Here is a 27,346-nt window from a genome sequence, read left to right as displayed (position 1 = left end):
AAAGTAAGATGAACTTGAAGACAAAAATAAGCAAGCATGATCGCAAAACAGCCTCAAGATCGTTATTGACATCTTCGAAGAAGGGGAGTACAAAACTTTACAACAGCTGGGTGGGACCGAAGCATAGCTTTCAAAGCTTACAGTGCCTTCTCATCGGTGTAAGGCTCCGGGTCCAAATGGATGGAAATTTAATGTATTATGCTAGCATCAAACCTTAAATCTATTAAGTGATGGGAGAAAACGACACATTATGCGTATAAGTTTTGTTTTTGCGATTTTTATTTTAGTCGTTTGTATGAAATAATAGTTCCTCATGACGCAAGCGTGACTGCCACGCTATATCACGTTTTTTTAATTGTTTTTTTTTTTTTTTTTAAATAAGAAATTAGATTTGAATTGCTATTAATAGTTTCCATTTTACGCTCTAGTGATTATGTCAATCAGTGTAGTAAATAAATTAGCATTTTAGTACTGGTACTTTGTCTGCAAATAATGAAATTAAAGATAATGCTGTTTTGTATTTTTATTTCATGAAGTGGACTGTTTTTTCCTGTAACAGTCAAATTTCTCACTTAAACCTCCACACTGTGATTCTTGGTTAATAATAACATGCCACTATGTGACGAAAAACGTTGTCATGGCAACTTGATTCCTACGCTTGGTTAGTTACTCTATGGTTAGTTGAAGAAGCCAGCCGTCCACTCAATGGCGGCTGGAATGTTTTGTTTGTGGACGAGGTTACGTAGGGGTCACACGGTGTTATCTAACACGCGGTAATAATAATTGAAGGTCATGCCTGTGTGTGTGTGGAGAGAGCTGTGCTACATGTGCTGCGTTATGGACATGTTGCCTACATTGTGATGAGTGCGATTAGAATGCCCTTCCTCCATGGATAAAGTGAACAGTGGAGTTTCAGCAGGAGGATGTGACAATTAGACAGGCTGAATCACTATCTCATATTGATAATTTATTTTGATCTTCAAAATGAAGAGAGCACAACATGCTGCTACAAACAGGAGGAAGCGTGAGAATTAACCAACTTCATTGTTATAATAATCATGTTTGTTGGCAGCAGCAAGCGCTCGCCTACACAGCCGGCCCTGGTTCCTTGTTATTGTTGTGTCAATTACTCCACTGATGCAGCCAGCCTTTCATCCGTGAATGTTGTTGGTTATTCTGAACAACAATGGTCATGTTGGAATACAAATACGGAAACACTCCATGAAATAACAAAATGGGAACTTCTTGACACATGCTCAATGATTCACGGCCATGAGACAGTGCGTTATTGGGGAAACCCCATGACATACAGTGTATTACACATGTCAAATCCGGTGCTGTCCAACCCGTAGGCCTATTGACCATCCTAAGACATACTGCTTTAGGAATTTGGAAAATGCAGTCGGGCGGCAGGCTACGTGTATGATCATTTGGAAAGCGTTTCGGGAGCCCTTACAAACGTGTTTGTTGTGAAAATACCCAAATAACTTTCTTAATAGGCCTACTATAGTCGCTATTCTCAGAATGTCCATTTCGTAAGCTCTAGTCGAGGAAGGTGAGTCTCACCTTACTCTATGGTCTCACGGTCTGTTCTACAAAGTACAAGTATAAGCAGGCCTTATAATCGTGGTGTGTAGGCCTATTCGGGGTCCTGCTTGTTGTACTCCCAAAGTATTTATAACCATAACTTCATCAGCTTGCTTCACACTGAGGCGATCTGTTCCAGACCTTATTTCGGGAATCATGTGCGGACGGAATGGGAATATCATCGGCTGGTTGCGGACTCGGAGACCTGGTAAATCTGACTTCGGTTTATCGGGAGGTGACATCTCGCTTTTTATCTATGCTCAGGTAAGAATGAGACAATTAGGAAAACAGACCACCGCTGCATGCCTGCAATGTCATCTTTGACAGGGCAATATGGCATTTCCATTTTGCAAAGTGCAGAATTGGACATTGAGTCAAATTTGATGTCCACCGTGCTCACTGGACACTTTTCACCTTTTGTGAGGACTTTTGATTTGAATTGTTTTCCTTCATTTTCTTATAGTTTGTTTAACCAGTCCCTTTGTGTGCTTTTAATGTTTTTAAAATTGGAAATTAAAAATGCAAATGGACCGCAAACTTAACGGCACCCTAATTAATGTTTAGCAGAAGCATTGCTACGTAAAAGCATAGAGGAAGTTAGCTTGTAATTAGCATTATCCAAATGGGGCCCAATTCCGGATACCACATAACAATTGAATTTGTGCACTGCAGAGTATTTGGGTCGGGTAGTACGAATAGAGGGAGGAACATTTCAGTTATTTTTTGGGGGTACTGCCACATTGATCAATCTATTTCTGACATTAAAATAACTAAAATGACAGCCGGTTAAAGGCAGTGGACACTATTTTGGTAAATTCTCAAAATTAGCATAAAATCTTGGTAATAAGTAATGGGGAGAAACGGCTCCCTCTGAAGTAACGTAGTTTACGAGAAAGAAGTAATTTTGCACAAATTTGATTTCGAGACCTCAGAATTAGAATTTGAGGTCTCGAAATCAAGCACAAAAGCACACATAGTGATCGGGTGTTTTTGCTATCATTATTATCTCGCAACTTCGACCACCAACTGAGGTCAAATTTTCACAGGTTTGTTAGTTTATGCATATGTTGAGATACACTAAGTGAGGCGAGTGGTCTTTGACAATTACGAATAGTGTCCACTGCCTTTAAAAAAAGAAGATTTTTCTTGTCGATTCTATGTTCCTTGGTCTCTGATTCTATTAAAGGCAGTGGACACTATTGGTAATTGTCAAAGACTAGCCTTCACAGTTGGTGTATCTCAACATATGCATAAAATAACAAACCTGTGGAAATTTGAGCTCAATCGGTCATCGAATTTGCGAGATAATAATGAAAGAAAAAAAAAATACCCTTGTCACACGCAGTGAGTTGTGTGCGTTTAGATGGTTGATTTCGAGACCTCAAGTTCTAAACTTGAGGTCTTGAAATCAAATTCGTGGAAAAATACTTCTTTCTCAAAAACTATGGCACTTCAGAGGGAGCCGTTTCTCACAATGTTTTATACCATCAACCTCTCCCCATTGCTTGTCACCAAGAAAGGTTTTATGCTAATAATTATTTTGAGTAATTACCAATAGTGTCCACTGCCTTTAAACCTTTCCTCCATGTACCGAAGGACAACCGTTAGCCAATATTGTTTTTCCCATGGCATACTTCCGTGTGCTTGATCATGAAATTATTATAAGTTTTTTCCAAATGCACAATTTATTTTCCTCATCTGTCCCCGAACTGTCCCGACCACTAATAAAAGGTGTCTGCATACAAAGACAAGCCAACAATGTGAAGGCTTCTCGATTGTGCACAAGGGGACACAATCGGGTACGTTTTATACAATACTGTTTTCTTGCTGTTATTGTGCATTTGAAATCGTTGCATTTGCAAATTCCTATGGGCTGCAGCCCATGAATGTGCAAATGCAACAGTTTCGACCTTGTTTACATTAGCCATCACGTTTGTCTTCGAAACGGCTGTGGAGGTTATCGATCAAATTATTGTTATGTTAATAGTAGCCTAAATAAAACACCGGTGTTTGCACGCAAAGGATGTACCATGGCTAACATAATGTGCCTCAGAACCATTTCGACTTCCTTGTGTATCGAAAGCTTGTCTAAAGTGATTATTATAAATTATACACAATCGTTTTCAGTGTCACACAGTTTCATTATCATGAGGAACTAAACGCTCGAGAGACATGGAGTATCAACAAGTTGGTGTCCTATACTCAGTGTGGCACAAGTATGGCCTATACGTGTAGTGGGGGTTTTCGGGTGAAGCACATTATCGTGGGCTGTCAAGGTGAAACAAGTACTGGGGGGGGGGGGGGGGGGGGGGGGGGGGGGGGGGGGGGGGGGGGGGGCGGGGGCGGGGGCATACAGGTCAAACACTTATAATGTGGCAATGAAACACTTATAATGTGGCAATGTGATGGGGGGGGGGGGTGGCTTACATGTAAAACAAGTATTAGAGAAATCAGACACTTTTGGTTATTGTCAAAGACACAATCGGCGTATTTCACAATCGGTGTATTTCAACATATGCATAAAATAACAAACCTGTGTAAATTTGAGCTCAATCGGTCGTCGAAGTTGCGAGATATTGATGAAAGAAAAAACGCCTGTGTCGCACACGGTCTCACGAAGTTGTGTACTTTCAGATGCTTGATTTCGAGACCTCAAATTCTAAATCTGAGGTCTCGAAATCAAATTCGTGGAAAATTAATTCTTTCTCGAAAACTACGTCACTTCAGAGGGAGCTGTATCTCACAATGTTTTTACTATCAACCTCTCCCCATTCTTATAAATTATCAAGGTTTTATGATAATAATGTTTTTGAGTAATTACCAATAGTGTCCACTGCCTTTAAGGACTTTACAAGAGGAGACAAGGGCATTACAGATGGAACAAGTATCCTACAGGTTAAACAAGTAATGCATACATAAATGGAGATTATTTTGATCTCGTTCTTTCCTTTGTCGATACAATACTTGTCTGCATTGTTACAAACATTCATTTTAGATAAAGCAACCCTATCAAAATTACCACAGAAAAAAAAAGATGTTCGTGGGCTCCAAATAATTTAAGCAAGATCAATGGGCAGTTAATTACCACGAGCTCATCTCGGATTTTAAATTCTGAATTCCTAATCACGTTATTATTTTAGCATACTGAATAATGGTTGTAATATTTAGAAAATGTTACCAAATATTTACATGTACATTGAATAATTCTCGTTAACAGCAGATGTTTTATCCGACAGCGTACTCCTAAAGTTCAAATGTAGATAATGAGATTTTGTCATGCTGGTAGGCCCTTGCCTATAAAACAGTAATAATAAAACATTATTTATACTGCGCCAATTCCAGGCAAACCTGTTCAAAGGCGCATGACAATGAACGATAAAAATATTAAACCATTAAAGGGAAGGTACACGTTTGGTAATTACTCAAAACAAATAGTACCTTAAAAACTGACTTGGTAACGAGCATTGGAGAGCTGTTAGTAGTATAAAACATTGTGGGAAACGGCTCCCTCTGTTGTAGCTTTTGAAATAAAGGTAATTCTCACTAAAATAATAAAAGACTTCTGCCTATAGAAGTCTTTTATTCCTCTCTGAAAGCACAACAATTCGCCCAACAAGGGTGTTTTTTCTTTCATCATTTTCTGCCAACTCCGATGACCAATTGAGCTCAAATTTTCGCAGGTTTGTTATTTTATGCACATGTTAAGATACACCAAGTGAGAGGGCTGGTCCCTGACAATTACTAAAAGTGTACCTTCACTCTAAACCATCTAGGAAGTAAACAATCAAATTAATATAAAAATACACAGTGTTTAAAATGCAGAGATCCGTAAAAAATAGAAAAAGAGACAACTAAAATTAAAGGCTCAAGTGAGGGAATGCAACACAGATCAAAGGCGAAATGAACAATAACAAGTAAACCATTCAAATCACATTACACATTAGAACTAAAAAATACAAGAGGAATACTAAAAGCAACGAAGCAGCAATAAAATATACAATACCATTTAAAAAATAAAAATACAGCGAGCAGCAAAACAAAAACTTTGAAATGAAAATGATGTCCCAAAAAATTAAAAGCTCAAAAATGAGGCAGGCAACATGAATTTTTTTTTAAACATTAAAAGCTTTCTTGAACGTTTTTAATTTGCATTTAAAAACATTTATGGAATCAATACTTCTGATGTGGCCTGGCAATTGGTTCCAATGCCTAGTACTAATAATACATTATACTATATTTTGACATGTCTGCAGACTAAACACGTGTTGGTGTCATAGAGCTATGGTTGGTGTGCATCATGATAACTCCTCCTTCATGATAACCCCGCCCCTCCACAATTCCAATTTCAAAATGCTGTCCTTTGGCGAGGGTTTACTGTTATCAAAGCTGCATTTTATTAAAATACAACAGCCATGTCTATCATTTATGTGAGTGCTATCCCTCTTATTAAACCTGTGCCGTTTCTCCTTAAATGGGCATCTCACCCCGATGTGTGGCAGTTCAGTGCATCAATACATTATATCTCTTTGATATTGGTACACAGGCCCAACTGTTCATAAAAACAACGGTTGGCATTAAAGGAACACGTTGCCTTGGATCGGACGAGTTGGTCAAAACAAAAGCGTTTGTAACCGTTTTTTATAAAATGCATATGGTTGGAAAGATGTTTTAAAAGTAGAATACAATGATCCAAACAAGTTTGCCTCGAAATTGCGTGGTTTTCCTTCTACTGTGCGAACTAACATGGTCGGCCATTTATGGGAGTCAAAATTTTGACCCCCATAAATGGCCGACGTGTTTAGTCGACGAGGTAAAAGGAAAACCACGCAATTTCGAGGCATGTTTGTGTGGATTATTGTATTCTACTTTTACAACATCTTTCTAACCATATGCATTTTATAAAAAACGGTTACAAAGGCTTTTCAAAGACCAACTCGACCGATCCAAGGCAACGTGTTCCTGTAACATTTATACCCCACGCATTATGCCGCCATCGCTGAGGTCAAATGCGTGCACACTATACCCCCGCCCCCCCCCCCCCGCCCCTTGTGTGTACGCGCTTGGGTTTCCGAATTCTCAGTGCTAAAACTGCTTTTCTATTTTACAGTTACGTAATTAAAACCAGACCACTGTGCAAACAAAAAGTATATTATGCGATTTTTTGTGTGAATAATTTAATGATGAGGTGTAACAAACAACTTTTTTTACTTGATTCCAAAATGCAGTGGCCTGTCCCACAGACCCTCTTTCTTGTATATCGTGTCTTCATGGCATGCTACGTGATGACGTGGTTGATGATGTCAATAGTCAATGCTGGTAACACTACTGGACTAGGCGGCTTCTTCGTCTTCTTAACCAACTGGTCATTCATTGTACTCGCTTTGTACTTCACTATTGCCGCCATCGGAACGGCTTATACTGTCTTTATGCGAAGGAATAGGAGTAAGTCTATGCTTATTGGTAGAAACTCGATACGGAGGCTCAAAGGGAACATCCACATATTATTAAAAATTAAAAGGGCTCATTGTCTCGGATTAGGCAACATGGGCTATAACATGCGCCCTCATTGCCTCTATCAATTAGAGAGCGCACAGCGCACAGTGTTGGCTGAGCGTTTTAATTAGCCTGTCCATGAACCTATGCTAATTACATCATTCACGCATGTGCAAAGACAATATTGGTTCTCAAAAGCATAGTTGTAGACTAAGACAGCAAAAAAGCATTATACGTCACACCACCAACGACCCCATACAACAAAAAGTGATATAGACTGGGCCCCTGTCTATACCCGCAAGGATAAAGACAGGGGTACCTGCTACTATACTCAGATCCAGTGATTCCATTGGATACAATGATACCATTGGATACCAATGATACCATTGGATAAAAGTGCAGTGACATGAGCTTTCCATAGATGCCCAAACAGAACACCCCTATCACGTCCGCCATAGAGTTTGACTGCTTACCTCTCTGTGGAATGAATGTAGGTCAAAGGTGCATTTACAGGCCTGCTGAAAGCCGGTCTCCGGCGTTATTCACGAGCCTCGAAGTGTGACGTCAGATGTTCAGGCTAGGTGCGATGTGTCCTCATTTTGTCAACCAAGCGTCAGTATACGCACGCGCAGTGTGTAATCCACAAAAAGGGGGGGGGGCATGACTTATTCGCTTATTACGCAAGTAAGATATGTTGGGAATAAACAAAACACATTTTATTGATGTTCAATACATATATAAGAAATGAATTACAGCAAAATTAACTGTTTTATTTTAATTCACTACAGTACAGCATCCCTTTAATGTGAACTTGTCATAATGATTGTTTATTGCTTTCTACGAGTGTTATTATGTTTATACCACGAGTTCAGTGTTTTTAACAGAGGCGTTATACCTAGTGAAGGTAGACACAAGGTTATACCTAGTGGCGGTTTCATAGTGAAGGTAGACACGGCCTCAATTAATTCATATTTGTTTCATTTGTTATTCATTCAAACCACAGCAACAGCAAACGAATTAACTATGCAGCCTAAACCATCAGACAGCAACGCTAACCAGTCAGTGTCTCAACCAACCACCGTGACTCCATGCGAAAACATCAACAAGCTCCCTGTATATTTCAAGGTCACGTGGGTTCTACTTAATGTATGCCTGACTGCACACCCGATCATAACTATTATTTATTGGGGGTTTATCTATAACCCAGAGTTTGTCTACAACAACCAGGGTGGTGCTTACGGTGTGGCATTGACGGTGCACCGCCACGCCTTAAACACCATCTTCGCCTACTTGGATCTTTTTGTCTCAGCCACACCCATCAAGTTCTGGCACTTCGTGCACCCCTGTGCGTACAGTCTCCTGTACATAGCTTTCTCCCTGGTCTACTTCTGGGCGGGTGGGAGAAACCCATACGATGGCAACCCAGCCATCTACACGGGCATTCTCGACTGGACAACTCCGGCTCGTACAATTCCAATCTTATTTGGCGTAATACTAACCTTAGTGATGTTCCACTCTATCGGCTATGGATGTTATAGACTACGGGTCTACATTGTGGATAGATGTTTGAACGCAGGTGATGGTCACCGTAGGGATTCCCAGGTATTACATAACCAGATCAACATAGAATGCAATCCCAATGTTTGAGTGTTTTTATACGACATGTGTACAACGAACGTGCTCAGTGCGTTCTGATATAGACATCTTTTAATGATTTGCGATGCAGATGACGTCATTAAGACAGGCAACGTTAGATGTAGGACACAATAATGGACACCGCACTGCACAATCTATGTCTCGGTAAAATTGACACCATTGGTGCTGTCACATTTAATGTAGATACCCAAATGATAATGTTAAAAACACAAATGTACGTTGGCAAAAAGTTATGCTATTTTAAGACCCTGTCGTGTAAATTGTTTTTGACACCCCTGTTTTTGCAGTACAGGAATACACTAACGACATTCTTAGCTTACTATGTTGTAAAAGTAACATTTTAACAGGGTGCTAATTAACATGAAAGGTATACATCCATAGTTACGGCATAGTTAATAAAATAATTATTACCAGTACTAGGGAAATGCCAACGGCAATTGCTAAAAATTAAAATGCAAACTAACTGTGTTAATAAATAACCCGTGCATTAAACTTTATATATTTTCCTTTCAGTTGACTAAGTAAGTTTTTTATCCTTTTAAAAGTTTCAGTTGAGTTTAACGTTAGAACAAGTACTATTGTTTTCTTTATTTTCATCAACAATTTATAGAATTATTATTATATCATTGGTTTGTTGTTTAAAACAGTTCCATTGAAATGATCGTTAAAGTGCCCCATTGTGTCATCTTTGTATTAGGGTGTTCTCTATTTCTCTGTGATTATTTCTTCATGCATGGAATGATGTTAGAGCTTCGATATTGTTTTATATAACAACAAGCTGATCATACTTTTCGTTTCGACTGTAAATACCATTAGGTTGGCAAAACAATTGTCAAAAAACACCACACTGGATAAGAAATATGCGTATTTTCACGAATTCCGCAAAGTGAAGTATTCCGTAAATTTCGCCGTTATTTTACGGACTTTCCATAAATGCAAATATTAATTATGCTAATTAGCGTAATAACAATCGACTACATTTGGCTTTCATGGGGGACAAAACCTTCACTTATATGTAGATGTACATGGAACAGCTCAGGGTGTATTGATATAATAATTTCAAATATTTAAGATGCAAATGATGTCATTATTTTTATAAAAAAAATATGTAAAAAACACATAAGGCACACCGCTCTGCAGAATCCTTGGTGTTAAAATTGACGTTATTGGTGCAATTGTGTTATTGTGTAAATGTTGATCCTCCGCATCCATAATGTGACAACACAATGGTGTCAATTTTAACACAGTTCTTTGTAGTGCAGGAACACGCGTGCCATTCTTAGCTTTATAAATTGAAATTAAAATGTAAATCAATTAATCATCAAACAGGTGCCAGTTTACATGACAAATTTACAGCTATTCGTGTATTATAATTACAGCTTAGTTAACAAATGATTACCAGTGATTAAAATGCAAAGAAATTTTGTTGAATGAACCCATGCATAAACTTTATTTATGTTTCTTACAGTTATTGACAAAAGTTTATTCCTTTTAAAAATGTCAGTTGAGTTTAACGTAAGGTCAAGGTGCTTATACTTGTAAATTAATTTCCAGCTACAGTTGATGTGCTTTGATACCATTTAGCGGGAAAAGTCCCTCAAAGATTGCAAGCTTATTTCTATAAAAATACAAAAGCTACTGACCCGTGAAAATTTGAGCTCAATCGGTCACCGAACTTGCGAGATAATAATGAAAGAAAAAACCACCCTTGTCACGCGAAGTTGTGTGCGTTTAGATGGTTAATTTCGAGACCTCAAGTTCTAAATCTGACGTCTCGAAATCAAATTCGTGGAAAATTACTCCTTTCTCGAAAACTATGGCACTTCTGAGGGAGCCGTTTCTCACAATGTTTTATACCATCAACCTCTCCCCATTACTTGTCACAAAGAAAGGTTTTATGCCAATAATTATTTTGAGTAATTACCAATAGTGTCTACTGCCTTTAACTTTTACAAATGAACTGCTGCTTAAATAAAGCCATTATACACTTTCGGTACAGACACAAAAATAAAAGTTCACAGATTTACAAATAACTTACAGGGTTTACAAAAGGTAGTGGTGAAAGACTTCTCTTGAAATATTATTCCATGAAATGCTTTACTTTTTGAGAAAACAGTAAGACAATATCAATTCTCGAAAGCGAGAATTACGGATTTATTTTAAACACATGTCATGACACGGCGAAACGCGCGGATACAAGGGTGGGTTTTCCCGTTATTTTCTCCCGACTCCGATGACCAATTGAGCCTAAATTTCCACATGTTTGTTATTTTATATATAAGTTGTGATACACGAAGTGTGGGCCTTGGACAATACTGTTTACCGAAAGGGTCCAATGGCTTTAACTTAACCATTGCAGTGCTGCGTAACCTTTACCATTGGCTAATTATTGAAAATGTTGTAACAGTTAAAATTTTGCATATAACTGTTTAATACAGATTAGAAATATGAATTTAGTGAATTATGAACAATATACCAACACTTGCATGCAAACTATGGATTAAAGGATTAACAATTATTTCTAATTCTAATAAACTGTACAACTGGTTTTTAGCATATGGCAGAACTAAATTCAAACACACAACAATGCGGATTACAAAACTGGTATTACAAAATACTCTACGTTTTTTAAAACTAAACAAAAGGACAGGTTCCACGAACTGTGGATACGAGGTTGATTCTGAGTGTCCTGTATTTCCTCTTGCTCATGCCAACACGTATGAATTGAAGCCTCAGCCTTCACTGTATCCATAGGTAGGATTTTCTGCGGGGAAAATATAATACAATTTGTAAAAAAGATTGGTAGAATTCAGTAGGAGTATTCACGTAATATTTTAATAATCATACTCGGCCAGTTAACTATATGGTACTCATTTTGACGTCCTTCCTTGACACGCTACTGAAAAATAACCTGTAGGCCTACTCGAAACTCGACTGAAAAGTGAATTAATTATGTCGTTGTCTTAAGTCGTTGTCTTTGATGTAAACGCCTCTCTTAATGTTCATGCATAACGTCATAATTCTTACCCAAAATGAGGTCATCTGCGCACGTCTGCCACCACTCGCAGTGGATGCGCCTATGGCCTCGTCTTGGGTTAGAATTGTGACGTACTCGTGCAATAGGGAGTCATATTCATGGTTGAGTGCGAGATAATAGGCTAGTCAGGGATAACTAAACCGGGAATATTATGAGTGTGATGTATCCAAACAAAACCCAAATGCATATTTAACATAAAATAATACAACAGCGCCCTCTGGAAGTTGCATTGTGATGCTTTTCTGAAGACTATCAGAGCATACTGTCCGAAACTCCGAGTTGTTACATCACAACTCATACGGCGAGTTTTATATACGTGATGTGAACGCAAACCTTATAATACTAGATAATACTCCACCATGCAAATCTTCACATCATGTACACGGTGTTATACTATGGCAAACCTTTATTACTGGGTTGTATTTCACCCATTCAAAATGTTAAGTCCCATACAAGCACGTGATACTGCAAACCATCTCCACGATATGCAAAGTTTCAAATCCTATCCATTGTGTGACTGAAATCTTCCTAGATTGCATAATATGCAAAGTTTCAAGATTATTTCAAATGCTTCTCGTGCACATGGTGTTACTGCAAAAATTGTTTCTGTGTCATGCAAAAATTAATTCAAATCCTACTCATGGTTAGGAAGAAACTATAATATAATAAACTTGGGGGTCTGCAACCATGTGTACATTTCTTATGTGTGGGAGTGTTGGAGATTTACAAATGAGATTTACACATGTGTACCCGAAAGTTTACTATGTATTAATAGTTTCTTCATATCTATCACACCATGCAAAGTTTCAAATAATACCCAAACTCTTGGTTTTACTGCAAACCTTACGAGATTGTATCTTCACCATGCACAGTTTTAATTCCTATTAAGTTGCATTAATTAGTAAACATAATGGTGTGTTAATCATGGAAGAGGACCACAGTGACATAATGTCACTAATGGTTAGTTTGAGGGCATTTATGTGATCGAAGACACTACAAAGAAAGTTATGATTGATATGTATATGTATTATGGTAAGTGTTCATGCAATGTTTCGGTGACGGAATGGGTATGAGGGCGTGTATTGAGCCACGGAACAGTAACAGTACTCATAAATAGAACAACAATTTAAACAGACCTGTCTTTGATTACATACATGTATAGTAAAGCGGGAAAATCGCAGCAAGTCTGCAGCAAATAACTTGAGAAATATAGTGCCAAAATAATTATGAGCTAGTGAGATGCAAATAATTGTTTTCATCCGCGGAAAACGCCGAGTATACAATAATTTATCTGCAGCAAATGGTTGTTCAACGTTTTTTCTTCTGATGATGTACTTGATGTATTTACATCAATTACGGATTGGGACAGGGATGCTGCCGATCAAAGTTAAACAACGAATAGCACACACCTATGAACCTATGAGATGATGGCAACTTGGATGGTGTTAGTAATGGGGTTTAATGTATGACGTATGGAACAACACAAATTCATGTAGAGTAACAAGCTAAAACACTCCCTCAAAACTTTCAATTTTTATACTTCTATGAGTATTCTGACTTTATAAAAACGGTGTATAAGGATACAGTTTGGACTTCCAGATAAGTCTTCTCGTTAATACAAAACAAACAACTAAATAAATGGTTTACCCTTTGTATGCCATATAAGCAGATAAACCCACACCATTTTGAGCTATATGCAGGATAAAGCAACGGACTTATGGGGATAGCTTGTGAAGATAGATGCAGTGTTGGCTTCGTAGATGCCAATAACAACCAACACTAGGAACTAGATTGTACATAGCGTGCCGGACCAACCGTACAACTCAAAACACTGGGTTTTTTTTCTCACTGGGGGCAATACACGTATCAAAACCGCTTATTCGTTACCTGTACATTTTACGGCAATTATACTTTGTGACGATGCTGCCATGTATAACCATAACTATTTGTTTGTATACAATTTTTTTTTATAGCAATGTGTTTTTGTTTCTTGAGGTTGATTCGTGTTAAAAGGTACAGTTATAGATGAATATATGATATTATTTAAAGATGGTTTGAATGAGCATGCGCATACACACCCATAACTGTTTTACCTTGTGATTTCGCTTTGTTTTTCGCCAACTTTAATTCTGTATAAGAATTGCAACAATTATGATTTCAAAGAAACTTAATATTAAGATCTTCTCGCATATTATATTGATATTATTTTTAAGATAAAACATTCAACAGAACTGTAACGGTGACATGGGAAAGGAAAATACGTAACAGTGATATAAATGTAGCCCTATATCTATCTGGGAAAAATGACATACAAATGCGGATCAATGACGAGCACATGTTACCAGATGTTACTGATTTATTGTTTCCCGTTTGCCCTTTAAGCACTGCTAGATGTCGTTTTCAAGATAAGAAGGTCAATTTGAGTACATGTCATATAGTGTCCGCAGAAATACTATAATATATGGGTTACGCTCACCCTCATAGATTACAAAATGGATGACGTCTTTTTTGAGCGTGTGAGATGATTCCAAATGGGCTTACTTCTACAACCTCGATTCACACAGGCTAACTGTATAATGTAACGTTACTTTGTGTAAACATGAATTTCTCACCTGTGTAGGAGGATGAGACTGTGTTGATTGTTTTCCCTGTGTTGTTATTACCTTGCTTAACCATGTTAGTCCGGTTACGCGTCGATGTGGAAAACGCACCTACAGAAAAAGAAGACAGAAACCTTTGTAAAAATGTAGGTCAAAATCCCGAAATAACACATTAACTATACGTGTCGACCTTTGTGTACTGACTCCCCTATTCAGAGGCATCAACAATAACAGAGACACCAAAGACGACGAAATCACCAACATATGCCTATAATGCACATTGACATACAATTGGACCATATACTAGGATGTGATTACAGTCGAAGTGCTCTCAAACCCAAACTCGAAAAGACCCTGGTTACAGGTGACCCGGATCTTGGTATCCGATTGTTTTTTGGTACAATTGATCTGACCCAGAATTATTTTGGCAACTCAAGTTGACTTTGTAAATTGCTTTGTATCAACGACAGGGATCCGTGTCAGTTAAACAATAAAATATTTGTACATTTTATTTATTTGACTGTTTTCTCAAAAAATTGCAACGCCCATCAGGCTAGTCAAAGTTCATCATCCTATAGAAGAAACCATTTTACATAAAAGGGGGTTCCAAAATAATTTAGTTTGTTGAGGGGCTAAAAAATATTTGTTCTCGCGTATTCGTGCACAGAAATCATTGCAACAGGTTTACAGACCTACCCACATAATTCTCTGATAAAGTGGACCCATCTGTTCTTTGAAGCAGGCTACATACACGACTTCCCATGCCAATCAAACTTTGTGGCACAATGTGGTGTCAGATAAAACCTTTTTGAATGTGTTTAACTCCTGGGGCTACGTCTGCACTTAAGAGTTAAGTTTGCATTCGCTATCTCTTCCTAACATGTAAGAATGGTTTACGGACCCTTCCTATGATACGTACCTGACTTTGAATCGTAGGGTTCAGATGAGCAGGATGGGCAGCACACCATGACCCATCGCTTCCTGATATCTGGCTGAAGCAGACACTGAAACACAAACACACTGAACCCTTGCAGTGAGTTGAACGTAGCGAAGAGATAGTTGAAGGTTAAACTAGCCTCCCCTATGGCAAAGAACCCTAAGACCCAAGTCAATCCTAGAAGGAAGGTGATGCTGGCTGACGCCCTCAACTGGGCACCTAGGTCAAAGCGATTCGATTGGCTGATTTTGCTCTTGCGTAGATGGCATAGTTTCCACGTGACCGTGACGAAGACGAACGTGTTGAAGATGAGAACGAGGCAAATAGGAACAAGAAAGGCTACGTAGAATGAGATACCACTCAGCCAACAGCTGAAAGTAAACAAGTTGAAATCATGGATAAGTTATTATTCAATTACAGTGCACTCCCAAAATCAATGAAAACGCATATTGAACAAACTAATGGCCTATTGAGAACATACGAGGCTTAAAATTGATGATTGAGACATTTTGAGACATGATTTATCGCTGTTCGGAAAATTATTTAGTGTGTAACACTCGATTTATTTCATCAGTTTATCTCAATTCCTGGGGGATCGATCTTTCTCTAATGCTGGTCCTCTTCTTTGGAACAAACTTCCTCAAAACATCCGCAACTTATCTTCTTTGAGTAGTTTTAAGGAAACTTGTAAAACATGGTTGTTCACTCAAGCTTCCAAGCCCATACAGTTTTGTTCTGTTTTTCTATTTAGTTCTTGTAGTAGCTTTGTATTTATTAGACTTTTCTCTTTTTATTAAATTTCTGGTTTGCGCCATGAACATCTTGTGGGATGGCTACCGGTGCATGATAAATATTCATATTATTGTTATTATTATTATTATTATTATTATTATTATTATTATTATTATTATTATTATTCATATTATTATTCATATTATTATTATTATTATTATTATTATCATTATCATTATCATTATCATTATCATTATCATTATCATTATCATTATCATTATCATTATCATTATCATTATCATTATCATTATCATTATCATTATCATTATCATTATCATTATCATTATCATTATCATTATCATTATCATTATCATTATCATTATCATTATCATTATCATTATCATTATCATTATCATTATCATTATCATTATCATTATCATTATCATTATCATTATCATTATCATTATCATTATCATTATCATTATCATTATCATTATCATTATCATTATCATTATCATTATCATTATCATTATCATTATCATTATCATTATCATTATCATTATCATTATCATTATCATTATCATTATCATTATCATTATCATTATCATTATCATTATCATTATCATTATCATTATCATTATCATTATCATTATCATTATCATTATCATTATCATTATCATTATCATTATCATTATCATTATCATTATCATTATCATTATCATTATCATTATCATTATCATTATCATTATCATTATCATTATCATTATCATTATCATTATCATTATCATTATCATTATCATTATCATTATCATTATCATTATCATTATCATTATCATTATCATTATCATTATCATTATCATTATCATTATCATTATCATTATCATTATCATTATCATTATCATTATCATTATCATTATCATTATCATTATCATTATCATTATCATTATCATTATCATTATCATTATCATTATCATTATCATTATCATTATCATTATCATTATCATTATCATTATCATTATCATTATCATTATCATTATCATTATCATTATCATTATCATTATCATTATCATTATCATTATCATTATCATTATCATTATCATTATCATTATCATTATCATTATCATTATCATTATCATTATCATTATCATTATCATTATCATTATCATTATCATTATCATTATCATTATCATTATCATTATCATTATCATTATCATTATCATTATCATTATCATTATCATTATCATTATCATTATCATTATCATTATCATTATCATTATCATTATCATTATCATTATCATTATCATTATCATTATCATTATCATTATCATTATCATTATCATTATCATTATCATTATCATTATCATTATCATTATCATTATCATTATCATTATCATTATCATTATCATTATCATTATCATTATCATTATCATTATCATTATCATTATCATTATCATTATCATTATCATTATCATTATCATTATCATTATCATTATCATTATCATTATCATTATCATTATCATTATCATTATCATTATCATTATCATTATCATTATCATTATCATTATCATTATCATTATCATTATCATTATCATTATCATTATCATTATCATTATCATTATCATTATCATTATCATTATCATTATCATTATCATTATCATTATCATTATTATTATTATTATTATTATTATTATTATTATTATTATTATTATTATTATTATTATTATTATTATTATTATTATTATTATTATTATTATTATGAATAACAGTCTAGGCCTACTTATGCCCCAAAACATACGAAACTGGACGAAAAAAAAATGCAAGTTGAATGCTCAATGACGCAGCAAAGCACAAAAGGCACATGATAAAACCATAGACGAAAAGTACAAATTATTTCACTTGGAAAACCAACATCCCCCTTTTATAGGCAACTGAAAAGCCGTCGATCGATGTCCCGAAAGATGTTTAACACTAAACACTCTTTTCTACTTTTGAAAAGTGTCCTCGCTCTACTTGCTTGAAGATTCAACTGTGATAAGAATACTGGAATACACGCTTACATGTCGTTGGTGGATCCGTAGTTCTGAAGATCTACTCCGATTGTTACACCAACAATCACCAGAGGTATACCTGAGTACCATGAACAAAAAACAGTAAATAAAAATTAGGCCTGGAATTTATTTGTTATTGCTCATAATAATATGCAATACCGTATTTTCCTGAAGTTTGAAAAGAACGAGAAAAAGGATTTTTTTATGCAAGTCGCCAGACACACACTGCCTGAAGGGCACTTCAGGGTGTGGGCATCAGTTTTTTTTTCAGAGGGCGTTGCCACCTACTCCTAGGGCTGAAACAGGGTTACCCCTTTTACAGTCCATATACGGATGTAGGCTTGGGTATCACCATTCCGAAATCTGGCCGGTAGAGCAGAAAACGCTACCTCCCCAATTGTACGTTAGCAAGTGTCACGACCGCGGGATTCGAACCCACACTCTGCTGATCAAACACCAGAGCTTGAACCCGGTGCTCTTAACCGCTCGGCCATGACACGCCACAGCATGGGACCTAGTCGAAGTCCCGGGTTTGGGTCGGGGGGGGGGGGGAGTACCAACCCAATTTACGAGGAGGTGCTGATATGCAATGTTGACATTTTCATAATTTCGAGTAATGGGAGAGATCTTGGAATACCAGTTCAGCGTAATGCCCCTTCCTAGAATAAATTCTCATGAAATTCTCATTCGAGATAAAATATTCTTAGGGAAACATTAACCCCCGGTTTCTTAGGGAAACAATAACCCCCGGTTTGGGAGTAAGCAATGTAACTTCAAGTAAAAGATGTAAGGGTAATCACTCAGACAGACATTTCGGTTGGTTTTATTTCCTGAAAGTTGGTGCTTTTGAAGTTTAAGTTTCCTTCCAATCAATGAAAAGCTATAATATACGTTGAAGTACGCCCTATTGAAAATAGAAATGACCCCATCTTTGGAAAGGGAACTTTGGAAAGAGAACTAGGCCTATTGCTAGTTCGTTGTGTGAAATCAATGATCACAAAGTCTCAATCTCATGGGATTTGGACAAGCGAGACCATCATAGACTCGCATCAACCGTCCACATCCCTCTCTTTCCCCATAAGTGGTGCACCTATGTGTCACTTACCCCATCCTCCAAGCATTATCTTCAGTATAAAGTGAGAATAATAAACCTCAAACACTTTGACCAACGCCATGTACAGGTTGAAAGCTTGCACCGCCATCCACGCCATGGCCGCCAGCAGGGAGAAGTGGAGGCAGATGGCCATCGCTGTACACAGCTCGTCGATCAGGTAGTCTTTAAACTCGGCTGTGAGGGATCCGGCGATGAAGAACAAGTTGACGAGTATTAGTGAGATGACGAAGTTGACTAGAACTTTGGCACGCTTGTCTCCTCGAATATTCTTCCCACTGTTTGAGGAAAAGAAATACTATTAACCACAAACAAACACAGCTAAATCATGTGAAATTAATTGAAACATCTTAAAGAGTCACACAACGTACGCACATTATTTAAATTGACATATAAGGGTAGAGTTGTTGTGTATTTATTTTTTACCCCCAAACCGATGTGTGTTGAGCACTGTTAGTAGTACTTTACCGAGCTACAAGCTACCCGGGTATCTAATAGGAGACAGTTCGAATCGCATGTCTCCTGTACACACATCATTAATTACAATTTGAATTGACTCTCAGATATAACAATGAAACCCCGCCCATCCCAGTGCAACCCCATAACGAAAAACGAGAAAAAAACCAACAAATCAAACAAGCTAACACCAATTAGGAATGGTATTATATGCACGAGAGTATGATACTTACGTGGTTGCCTTTGATCTTGAATTTGAACTGAAATACATCAAATCGAAGAAGCATATTAGCTATAAACTGTTCACAGACGGCCTTAAAAATAACTTTTTTTAAACAAAATGTTAAACAAAACTGGGCACATGGAGGACATACACTTTCAATTAAACTTATGAAATATAAGACCTTCAGTGAGTGTTGGTAACAATGAGTCATGACACATGTTTTTGTTCATGGTTATGTACTTCACAATCGTCATTGATATCCCAGACTGGACTATCCATTCTCTAGGTGGGTGTCATGTCCCAGAGTGGTGGACATGTTTTTCACTCATACTTCTGCACATTGTACAGACAAACAGTAGACCTACCAACAGATCCACCCTCTGAAAAGTGGATTCATCTGTTCTTTAATTTCAGCAGTCTTCCAAAAACTGTTTTTTTTCGACAGCCAGTGCTAGGTTCAGGGTCCCCCACCCGGCTAACCAACAGTCATATTTGGGCTTAGTGTGGAGCCAGCACAATCGGACTGTTCAACTTACCCGCAGCAGGTGTACGTAATTAGAGTTAACACCAGTCCTATGAGTGAAATGCAACATCCAGCATACGATATGATAGAGAGGACGAGTTGGTGTCCTTCAGGGATGGGGTCGCCACTGTACACATCCTAAAAGGGTTAACACACAATCAAATAGTTCACACAAATATATCTATTAGTTGTGTGGTTTTCCTTACAGATTTCCTGAACTGTTACAGGCTGCTTTTTGCACAACCAAATTTTTGGCTCAACAATTCCAAAGCAGCCTCGGAGGCAACATGTTCCTTCTGCAGATTTACATTGATATGCTATGAAAATGTCTACCAAATAATCTTATCACACAAAAGCACCAACCGCAAATAAAAAGACGAAATTTATGTAATAACATTTCTTCCAACACGTCTGTCTCTGCTGTCTTCCCTCGTACACAATATATTATATGTTTCTCATTACCACAGGGCACTAACAGCCTTGCGAAGGTGGCTTTTCATCAGTATTATTAGTTGTAAGTAGATTATTAATGTAATGCTTAGCTGTTCATAAACGCTGGAACCAGTTTGTGTGACGGTGGGCGTGGCGACAGTGGAATGACGTCACACTTATAAACAGAGTACCTGTACTCGCAAATAAATTGTATAGAATGTGTTGTATTCAATGATGACAGGATGATGTTATTATACAGTGTGAAAAACAGACACAATCTTATTGAACGCTGGCGAAAAAATACGGTTGAGATGGCAAGGAACCAACGACACACATTATCATGCACGGTAGTCTAAATATCATGATCCAGTACCAGTATTTCTGTTCTAATAGGATGATGGTTATTATAAACGGCACTTACCATCAACATAGCGAAGTTGGTTAGATGGTTACATTTGCAGACAATGTTATTATCGTCAGAGTTATCGAGACTTTGGTAGCATCCATCATTTGACCAACCTCCCCTTCCATCTGGTGGTAAAAAAAAAAAAACAGTTTGAAATTTTGATGATGGGCATTAAAACCAAACTTAATTTTGTATCCCCAATTCCAATGCAAAGGCCAACTGTACATTGTTGCTGTCCCCGCTGCTAAAAATATGGATTCTAACTGCCTGTCTATTATAGCTACTGGGCAATGTCGATAGGAAGCATCTGTTATAAAAGATTGAAGGGTTCAAATTGTGCTTGTGTTTTTCCCCCACAAAATAGGCTACTCTGTTAATTACGGATAGAATAGTGATTTACACATACTAATCGGTGTTGAAATAGTAACATGAAACATCACCAAAAATTTACATAGAGCAAGCGCGGATCCAACATTGTTTTAACAGGGGTGGGGGGGGGGGGGGCGGGGTGGGGGTGCACCATTCAGAGTTATGTAGTATAGGGGTTCAAAGCAATTGAACGGATGGGGTCCAGGGCCCCTGGAAGCTTTGAGCGTTCGGCGTTTTTGGGGAGAAAAATCAAATAATCCTTGTGCCTAAAATAATACTGATAAATAGACACACTTTTTATCAATTTCTGTAATGTCAACGAACTCAACGAACACTGAATCCCACATATCTGGATTGGTCTAGGGGCGAAGCCTCAGTGGGTGTCCAGCACATCTGTCTCAATCCCATTCACAATTTAAATCACTTTTTCATTTTCCTTAATTTTTTTTCCGTTTATTAACATTCCCAGCATAAGGGAAAAGTCAATATCACAATACGATATATTAAATCACTCACCATTCCCTTCCTCTTTCCAAAATACACATCTTGGATTATCTGCATCCTGTAAAAGGTAACAAGTGGTAGAAACAGTAATGATAAGAGTTTGCACAGTTCTCTGACGGTACAGCAGTATGTTTGACTGCGTCGATCGCAGTGCATTCAATCATCACAATTTATTCATTATATTTAACGTAGCAAACTGCCGCAAAACAGCCTATAATTACAATGACATTAATAGGATAAAAGGACAAAAAAAATGCAAAACACAATCACTATTATGTAGGCCTATATACTTACAAGACACAGGTACGAATTGGGGGAAAACGTTTGCGAAACTAATTGTTTATCAAGAAGCCTGGAGAGATACCGTATGGCACTTTTGCAATCAGTAAAAAATCGTTTAAAAGATGCAAAATAAGTCCAAAACAACACACCACACCAAAATGGACTCAGGAGGCAAACAAAAAAAACAGCCAAATTGCAAAAGATTTAAAAAGTGAACACAAGCACAGTTGAAAAAGAGCGGCTGCCTTGCAACAGCGCCCATTAAATAAATCATACACGTTGGGATGTTCTTCTCATAATGAACTAACCCATCTTAAAGGCAGTGGACACTATTGGTAATTACTCAAAATAATTATTAGCATGTGAACCTTACTTGATTACGAGTAATAGAGAGAGGTTGATGGTATACATGTACAACATTGTGAGAAACGGCTCCCTCTGTAGTGACGTAGTTTCGAGAAAGAAGTAATTTTCCACGAATTTGATTTCGAGACCTCAAGTTTAGAATTTGAGGTCTCGAAATCAAGCATCTGAGAGCACACAACTTCGTGTGACAAGGGTGTTTTTTCTTTCGTTATTATCTCGCAACTTCGACGACCGATTGAGCTCAAATTTTCACAGGTTTGTTATTTTATGCATATGTTGAGATACACCAGCTGTGAAGACTAGTCTTTGACAATTACCAATTGTGTCCACTGTCTTTAAGACCAATAACGATTCATTGAGCAAAAGACTTCACAATTGTGTTAAGTTTTGTTCCCAACACATCACTGCACACCGACATCAATATATCACCTTCCCGACTTACCATTCTGAATTTCTTAAACGTCACAGTCACGGGTTCGTCCAGGTCATGAATATTCAGATTTCCTACTGAACCGGAAATGACGACACTATTAATGACAGTGGTGTAATCTAATCGACATGATGTCGAGATGCAATCATTGACGACGCTGCTATTGGTGGAATTGGAACCCCCGTTCATCCCTGACGTAGTGGTGTCAGTAGTTTGAATACCATCGTCCCCACTTTCCTGCTGGCTGGCCTGGGTTCGATTCCTGTTTGATTCTTGAATAATCTGCATAAATTATTTAAAAACAACAATGACATATACATACCTGACATCACGTGATTACATAATATGCGTGCTTAACAATACCTGTCTAAATGTTGTAACAATAAACATATAAGAGAAATGTCCTGTGAATCCCTCTCTAAAGAGACCAGCATCTAAACCACTCTTCATCGGTATTCTGACGTTAGTCGAAACGTTGGCACCAATTAATAAATCACTCAGCGACAGTGAAGTTAGAAGCGATGGTTCGTAGGTACACGGTGGAGTGTTAGGGCCGCTGCCTTATATACGCCCAGTTATCCGCGCACGTAACTGCCCGAAGGGTTTAGGTTTCAATGACTACTCCAGTTACGTTTTCCCAAAAATATAAACATGGCGCAAGTGGTCGAACTGACTCTATACCTTTTCTGTGGAAAATGCGCCCAATAGAAAGAGGATCACGATGACATCACACAAATTCAAAACTGACAACCAAAACTATCACACCGCCGACAAAAATACCACACAAAAAGAAACATTTCATGGCTCTGCTTACCGTAAGCACAGAATCGGCGCTTACGTAAGCAGGGAATTCTGTGCTTACGGCAAGCGTTAGCAGCGAATTTTGACTTCTGCGCATGCGTAGTTCACGTTACTAGGCATTCTACGCATACAAGGTTAGCGCAAAAATTCGGTGCTTGCACGTAAGCGGGGAATCGCGATTGTAAGCGCAGAATTCGGAGCTAAGTAGAGCCATGAAAGTGGGCCCTGACTGTAAGAGTTTTATTTCTTCAGAGAAAATTGCAGACTTTTAGTAAGTTTCACTTTTTTTATTTATTTTTTACTTTCGAGTCCCTCTTTTCGAGAAAACCATTACATTCATCAGATTAAACAGATTGATGTAAACGTCATAAATGCGCAAACAAATGATGACGTCACATCAACTAAAAGTAGGCCTAGTCGTTGCGCTAACCGTACGCCAACGAAACCTCTATAATAACGAGAAGTCCCCTCGATCCACTAAGCAACATTGTTAGCCTCGGCCGGTTTCTACCTTCTATTCCGCCTACTAGGTAGTTATTAAAGGCAGTGGGCACTATTGGTAAAACTCATAATAATTGTTAGCATAAAAACTTTGGTAACAAGCAATGGAGAGATGTTGAATTGTGAGAAGCGGCTCCCTCTGAAGTAACGTAGTTTTCGAGAACGAAGTAACTGTACACAATTTTGTTTTCGAGACCTCATCATTAGAATTTGAGGTTTTCTAAATCAAGGCATTTTGAAAGCACACAACTTCGCGTAACAAGGGTGTTTTTTCTTCCATTGTTGTCTCACATTTGACGACTAATCGAGTTCAAATTTGCACAGGTTTGTTTTTGTGTGCATATGTTGAGAAACAGCAAGTGAGAAGACTGTTCTTTGACAGTTATTACCAAAGGTGTCCAATGGGACAGTCAGAACGGGTCTCTCGTCTTCCAAAGTCTACTGAGCGGCAGTGGAATAACAATACAAAGGTTTTCAAGAACTACTTACATCAAAAAATGTTGTCTTTTCGTACATGACAAACTGGCAGCGCTTGAGTTCATCCCCAACAGACTCTAGTAGAGAGTTAGGCATAAAGAGTGAACCTTTGACAATTTCATCCGGTGAGGTTGTGGTTTCATTTGGCACTGTCCCTTGGTTGTTAGCGGATGAGTTGGTAATAAGGTGTGGCTGGTGGTGAGAAATGTATTCACATAGAGTGAGAAATAAATCCATTTGGAATCAGTAGAAATTAGATATCAAAGTATCAACGTTCTTTCTTTCATCGGTGTATGTGTAAATCTTAGTCTTGAAACTATTCCTGTATTTGTTTTTGTGGTTCGTCTTGGAGCTTTTTAATCAATATTGTGACATGTAGCTTTTTCCATTTTTATCCTTTTAATTGACATATAAATATGGAATTGAATGGGTTGTTGATTTGTTCGGTTGTTTTTAATCTTATATCTAGACATAAACAATAGATGTTGTATAACATGTGAAAACAATTCATTTCAATCAATGGGTGTCAGCACTTAAAGTAATCGGCACAAAAAAAAATAGAATGGAGGGGTAATGCCCACGCAGGAAGAAGGATCCGTTTTGGAATACACAATCTGAGAAACATTTCCAGCAGAAACGATTCTCAGATTGATTTTTCGTTGAATCCCTGTTCTTTATGAGAAGTGAATCGTTTTCTCAAAATGTAGTACATTATCAACAGCTGAAGTGCATAGTTAGTTATTATGGTAGTTACCTTTTTAACCTATTTTCTCCTTGTATAATGCATGCACTGTAAACGCATTTTCAATAATTTTGCCATAAAGATTTTTTTCGTCAGCACCTTTGATTGTATTTGGACGAAAAGTGAAGAAAGCTGGTATTTGGAACTTGACACTCTGAATTTAAGGCTTCAAACTTGAGGCCCAAGATAACACGCTCACCTGGGCATTTCCATTGGGCTGTCCCGATCCAAAAAATAGCAGTCCATTGTCCATGTGATCGTCGATGTCGAACACAATCACATCAACAGAGGGCGTTTCCGCAACGAGAAGATCGGACGAGAAGCGGACACCCAGGTTGAACTCGTCAATAGATCGTACAAGCCTAGAGGAAACAAATTATGAAGGATTGGGTCGTAATTTGGCAATGACGCGAAAAGAATGTGTATTGCCTCCGACAGTTTGATAGTTATGAAAATGGCACAACTCCACTAAAGTATAGAACCAGGGGTGGATTTCACAAAGAGTTAGAACTAGTCTTATCTCGAGTTAGGACCAGTTACTCGTCCTAACTTAGGACTAACCATGCAATTTGTATATCTCCTAGGACTAGTCCTAAGTTAGGACTAGTCCTAACTCTTTGTGAAATCGACCCCAGGACCCAGAGTAAATGTGTAGTTTTTTAGGGGCTGACATAATATATTTTCACCCATAATTATATTTCGTGCACTTAATTGTACATACGTACAGACCCAACCAGTAGCCATGTAAAAGTGGAGCCATCTGGGTCCAATTTCATAGCGCTGCTAAGCACACAAATTTGCTAAGCATAAAATTTCTTTCTTGATAAAAACACTGGTTTACCAACCAAATTTCCACTTGTTGCATATTGCTTGTTACTGGTATTCAGCTGTTGTTTGCTTATCCTGAAAATCACGTGGAAATTTGGTGGGTAATCCTGTTTTTATCAAGGAAGAAACTTCATGCTGAGCAAATTTTTGTGCTTAGCAGCTCTATGAAATTGGGCCCAGGTCTTTGTAGCAGGGTTGTCAAACAATCTGTGTTAGGTTCTAAGGCTTCCCTCGCCATATGCCATTCAAGCTGTTTAGCTTGTTTGGTGCTAGGAACCTTCCCGGGTTGCAATTCCTGGGATTACTACTTTACAACTTTAGGCCACGGAGGATGGAGATTTAACCCTTTAGTGTAAAACCAGGATAGGCTTCCTACCTTGAGGCCGAGTCGTCATTCGTTTGACTCGCCAGGAGCTGTGGGCTTGGGACGCGGGTTAGTTTATCGATGGAGTCTAAAACGTTTCCAAACACCTCCTGATTATCATTTGCGTATACGCTGAGGGCCCTTGCGAGATTCTCAAACGTGCTTACTGCGTTAGTGACGTCATTTGGCTTGAGAACATCCGGGACAGACGTGACGTCAGCTAGGGCCTCTGAGACGTTCACGGCATTCTCTGGTTGTTAGAAAAGTACAAGTTAACATTATTTGTGTTGTGGCTGTGAGAACAGTACACGGTGAGGTATCAATGTATAATTGGTTTGCGACAATACCGTGCTAGCTGTGTGTAGGCTTGCTGTTACTGGTCATTTTTAGGCCTGGCAATGACTAAAGCAAGCTATTCGAAACGTTGAGATAACTTAAGAA

At 37.5% G+C, this 27,346-nt stretch overlaps 2 protein-coding genes across 5 annotated transcripts in view; one reads left to right on the top strand and one right to left on the bottom strand.

The window, feature by feature from the left end:
* Positions 1 to 756: 756 nt before the first annotated feature.
* LOC139946993 (protein rolling stone-like) lies at positions 757 to 8,736 on the top strand. The gene is made up of 3 exons (XM_071944801.1): positions 757 to 1,851; positions 6,813 to 7,029; positions 8,084 to 8,736. The coding sequence occupies exons 1-3, from the start codon at positions 1,744 to 1,746 to the stop codon at positions 8,725 to 8,727; spliced, it is 969 nt and encodes a 322-aa protein (XP_071800902.1). The 5' UTR covers positions 757 to 1,743; the 3' UTR covers positions 8,728 to 8,736.
* A 139-nt stretch (positions 8,737 to 8,875) lies between these two features.
* Positions 8,876 to 27,346, bottom strand: part of LOC139946992 (adhesion G-protein coupled receptor G6-like) — a 37,167-nt gene continuing 18,696 nt past the window's right edge. For 3 of the 4 annotated variants that reach the window (XM_071944797.1, XM_071944800.1, XM_071944798.1), the window contains exons 13-26: positions 26,918 to 27,155; positions 25,913 to 26,075; positions 24,984 to 25,163; positions 23,205 to 23,474; positions 22,127 to 22,172; positions 21,257 to 21,366; positions 20,417 to 20,541; positions 19,891 to 19,917; positions 19,196 to 19,479; positions 18,100 to 18,169; positions 15,293 to 15,681; positions 14,386 to 14,484; positions 13,867 to 13,902; positions 8,876 to 11,500 (exon numbers count right to left, since the gene is read on the bottom strand). In XM_071944797.1, coding sequence (XP_071800898.1) covers positions 11,469 to 11,500; positions 13,867 to 13,902; positions 14,386 to 14,484; positions 15,293 to 15,681; positions 18,100 to 18,169; positions 19,196 to 19,479; positions 19,891 to 19,917; positions 20,417 to 20,541; positions 21,257 to 21,366; positions 22,127 to 22,172; positions 23,205 to 23,474; positions 24,984 to 25,163; positions 25,913 to 26,075; positions 26,918 to 27,155 — 2,069 coding nt within the window. In that variant the 3' untranslated portion in view covers positions 8,876 to 11,468. The remainder of the gene's footprint in view (positions 11,501 to 13,866; positions 13,903 to 14,385; positions 14,485 to 15,292; positions 15,682 to 18,099; positions 18,170 to 19,195; positions 19,480 to 19,890; positions 19,918 to 20,416; positions 20,542 to 21,256; positions 21,367 to 22,126; positions 22,173 to 23,204; positions 23,475 to 24,983; positions 25,164 to 25,912; positions 26,076 to 26,917; positions 27,156 to 27,346) is intronic. The other variant, XM_071944799.1, reaches the window with a different exon arrangement.

This window comes from Asterias amurensis, chromosome 14 (genome assembly GCF_032118995.1).
Source record: "Asterias amurensis chromosome 14, ASM3211899v1".
NCBI classification, from domain to species: Eukaryota; Metazoa; Echinodermata; class Asteroidea; order Forcipulatida; family Asteriidae; genus Asterias; species Asterias amurensis.
Note: the sequence above shows the minus strand (reverse complement) of the source record. Positions and strands in the feature narration are given on the sequence as shown.